Source organism: Cebus imitator, unplaced genomic scaffold (genome assembly GCF_001604975.1).
Source record: "Cebus imitator isolate Cc_AM_T3 unplaced genomic scaffold, Cebus_imitator-1.0 Scaffold51, whole genome shotgun sequence".
NCBI lineage: Eukaryota > Metazoa > Chordata > Mammalia > Primates > Cebidae > Cebus > Cebus imitator.
Window position 1 is genome coordinate 8,108,550 of NW_016107366.1, and position 4,084 is coordinate 8,112,633.

The 4,084-nt window shown below is 42.1% G+C and overlaps 1 protein-coding gene across 3 annotated transcripts in view; it reads left to right on the forward strand.

The window, feature by feature from the left end:
• The first annotated feature begins 1,152 nt into the window (after window positions 1-1,152).
• Window positions 1,153-4,084, forward strand: part of TRMO (tRNA methyltransferase O) — an 18,349-nt gene continuing 15,417 nt past the window's right edge. For 2 of the 3 annotated variants that reach the window (XM_017527843.2, XM_017527844.2), the window contains exon 1: window positions 1,168-1,325. In XM_017527843.2, the coding sequence (XP_017383332.1) occupies window positions 1,250-1,325 (76 nt within the window). In that variant the 5' untranslated portion in view covers window positions 1,168-1,249. Of the gene's footprint in view, window positions 1,326-4,084 lie in introns of all 3 variants that reach the window. The other variant, XM_037738238.1, reaches the window with a different exon arrangement.

Here is a 4,084-nt window from a genome sequence, read left to right on the forward strand (position 1 = left end):
TAAGTTGTCATACAAAAAAGACCTGCCAAAAGACAGTATATGAATTTGATCAACTTTATCTTTTAAACCACAATCTTTAATCCTTTGGCTCCTACTGCTTGTTATTTTCTACTAGAAATCAACAACAAATGGACGGACATAGAGACATCTTTTCAAGGTCGTTAGGCTTTTCAATCTGTGAACTCATATGCTTTTGAATATTTTATATTGCTGATAACATAATGTTAACAGGTAAAAAGATAAAAGATTAAAAAATTTCTCCCAGAGTAAAAAGTACAGAGAAACTTGCTATAGGTGAGACAACACTACAAGTGGGTAAAAGATAGGCTATCATTGAAAGGACAACTGGTCATTACATGGGATTAAAAATAATTCTTGTTAGCTTTTAGCTTCTCAGAGCTGTCCAGAAACGACAATAATCCTCCCAATGTACATGGCATGTTGACTCTTATAATTTCATTCTCACTTCAGTTCTGGTAAGGTGTGGAGCACAAAAAACAGTCCCCACTCCTTAACCTTAGCACATAGTAAGGCTCCTTTATAACATCCACCACAATTGAAGATTTATTTGGGGTTCATTACTGACAAAGCATATGGAAAAAGTGGAGCATAAAAAGGATAATCACATGTGTTTTTCCCCCCACCCAAGAAGAATTTCTTTTCTTTTTTTTTTTTTTTAAGAGACGGGGTCTCACTCCGACACCCAGGCTGGAGTGCAGTGGCGCGATCACGGTTCACTGCAGCCTCGAACTCCTGGGCTTAAGCGATCCTCCTGCCTCAGTCTCCTGGGTAGCTGGAACCACAGGTGCCCGGGAATTCTTAACATTTCTTAACGTCCAGTCCTTCCGCTCTGTGATAATTACATATACACATCCTTTAAAAATTAGGGTCATACTGGATGTGTAGGTTGCTTAATAATGTTTCGAGAAAGACATAGTTGCGCGTAGTTCTTTATCGATGTGTGCTCCCTCTCAGAAAGCGCGGGAACCGGAGCCGCAACCTGGAAGGGCCGGCAACCGCAGCAGCTTTGCGTAAGATAAACGATATCGTGGTCCCGAAAGGGAACACGCCTAGGACACAGGTTCAACGGTTCATGTAGACCTCCCAGCAACCCGCAGCGCCACACTGCGCGGGCGCACTCTCCAGGGCTGGAGGAACCCCGCCGGCGAGGCTACCACGCTTGCGTCAGCCATGAAAAGCGGAAGCGGAAGACTGGACGCCTCGCTGGGCACCTCAGCAACCAGTAGCCATGCGCGGCTTGGAGAAGCCAGGGCCTCGGCCTACAGCGAACTTGTGCGGCTGCGTGAAGCCGGCTCTGGAGACAGGTAACTTCCAAGAGACTGGCGGTGCCGTACTCTAGAGAGGCTTAGCTCCAGGCAGCTCACTTCATTGCTGAGAGGGGCGTGAAATGCAAAATCTAGAACTGACATGCGTCATTCTCATACTTACGGCGAAGGCATAGGTCACGTGCTGCTGCGATCACGTGATGTGACTGGGCGCGCTGGATGACGTCATCCGGCTTGTTCCGCTTTGGTACAGCATTTATCTGCCTAGTCTTGGCTCAGCCGGTTGAAGCGTAGCAGTCTTTCCCTTAGGGGGTTCTCCGTGCCATAGGGAATGGGAAGTGGTGTTAGGCGCGTTAGAAATTAGTAAATGCCATAGAAGAGAGGCATCCTGCCCTGTAAGAATGAGGAGAGAGAAGGGGGAAAGTTTGGCGGGGGAGAAAATAGTTTTAAATTGGGCCTAGAATTTGTTTCTCTTTACTCACACGTCTTCGTGGAGGAATATATTAGCTTTAGAAACTAGAAAGCAGTGTCAGAAAATTAAAATAGCCTGCCAGAGAAAGCCATTGTCAATATCTTGGTGTCTACCTTCCATTCTTGTTTCTTTGCATGCACACTTGGAAAGTGAGGTACTATGCGACCCCACTGTTTAGTAACTCTAAAAGAATTTTAAAAAGATCTTAACGGGGCAATTCATGTTAATTTTAACGCTTTGTTTTATTATTATTAATTTTTATAGAGGCAAGCTATTTTATTATTAATTTTTGTAGAGGCAAGCTCTCACCATGTTGCCCAGGCTGGTCTCAAACTCTTGGGCTTAAGCAGTCCCCCTGCCTCAGCCTCCCTAAGTTTTGGAATTACAGGCATGAGCCACTGCAACTGGCCTAACGCTTTGTTTTAGAGATGTGCTCTGATTTATGTAACCAGCTTCTTGTTACTGAGCATTTAGGTTATTGCCAGTTGGCATTATTCTAAAAGAAAGCTCTTTAAGCCGAAATCTTTGTGTACATTCTAAAGTTTGAACTTTGTTAAATTTCCAGGAAGTGCTATTACCTGGTGAAATGTGCTCAAAAAAAAAAAAAATTGTTGTACGCTGCCAGATTACAAGTCTAATATTTTGACAGGAAGGAAAACGCAGAAGCCAGGCTCAGAAGTCCACAGTATAGGTTTAGGGAGCTAGAAAATCTAAAGATTTGAATAGAACAGGGAGGTGGGAACCTTGATGACCAGGCTAAGAAATTCAACGTCTGGTAACATGGAACATGTAGAGTTTGAAGAGTTAGCGTCACACAAGAAACTCTAGGAGTATTTTGAGAAGAGAAAGAACTTGCAGTGGGGAGAGAAAGCATAACAAGGGCAACTTAATAGTCCAGGCAGAAATTTTTAAAGCAAGACGTGTAGACAAGCCTTGTATACAAAACCCCTTACATTGATTACTTGCTGTCTTTTTACTTATTACCGTTAACACAGTTGTAATGTTTAGAAGAGGAAAAAGCCTGAGCAGGGACTTTGAAAAGCACTTCTTGATGGGTGCCTTCCTTTTACTGGATGCTTACATATTTTATTAGTACTCTTACAACTTTCCAAAGTAGATATTATTATCCTTGTTTTAGAGATGAGAAAACGGATTCAGAGAGATAAGCTGGCTTTGCCGATGGTCACGCAGCTAGTGTAGTGGCCCTGTGTTGTTTTTATCCTTTCTCTATTCTGAAACTGGTCCTAATTCTCCCTTGCTCCTTTGAGGAACCACTTCTCCCCATTTCCATGAGGTTCTTGTGCTCGTATTTGGCATACCTGTGCTTGTCTTCATCCCTGCAAAGGCACCTAGCTAGAATGGTTGATTTACTTGTCCTCTGTCAGTGTCCTGGAAACCCTTGAGGATGAGAACCGGTTCTTATTTGTACCCCAGGCCCTTAGCACAGTGCTTACCAAATGATAGGTGTTTACTGTTCCTTTGGTTTTTGTTGTTGTTTTGAGATAGTCAAGGGGAAGAAGACCAGAATTCCCCCGGGCAAATGGTCTTAGTTCTCTGCTTCAAATAGCATTTATGTTTCATACCATTATCCCCAGGAGGGCACAGAGAATATATAAATATGTCCCAGAAGAGTTCACACATACTAAGATATGGATATTTGATATTTTGAAAGTGGTCCCAAACATTTTAGAGTAGCAGAGTTCGAGGAACTCTTACAAAGTAGCTCTTGAGTATACTTTGAGTTCGTTGCTAATGCAGTTCATTGTCTTGCTTATGTACTTAAGGAGATGCACAAAGAGGATAGAAATAAATCTAATTGGCAGCCACTTATATTTGTCATATATGTGTAATCTGTGAAAAACAGGCATAGACTGATTCAGTGGAATGATAAATCAGCTATAATATAAATTCCTAGGTCCCAAATCAAAGAGTCAAGGGCGTCTTTGATCATGTTACTGCTGACAGGACATTTCCCATGACATTGAAGCATGGCGTGAGATTCTCCCCAACCATTAATTCCACTGTAGTAAGAGTTCTTGGTTTGTATCTTTTCTCTAAACTTAGCACAATGTCTGGCAATTGTAGACACTTGGAAAATAGTATTTCTTTTTTCTCTTTTCTTATACTGCTCTTTGTGGAGCAGGGCAAACTCATAGGCAGTGTACCCAGAGTACCAGCCAGAAAATGTTTCTTGAACAAGTGAAAACAAGACAGGGATTCTGTGGTTAGGTTGGGAGTCTTTTTTGGATATTTATCTTCCAGTCATATAGAAGATACACTAGGTCATTTGGCTTCAGTTTTGTCTTTTTTTTTTTTTTTTTTTTTT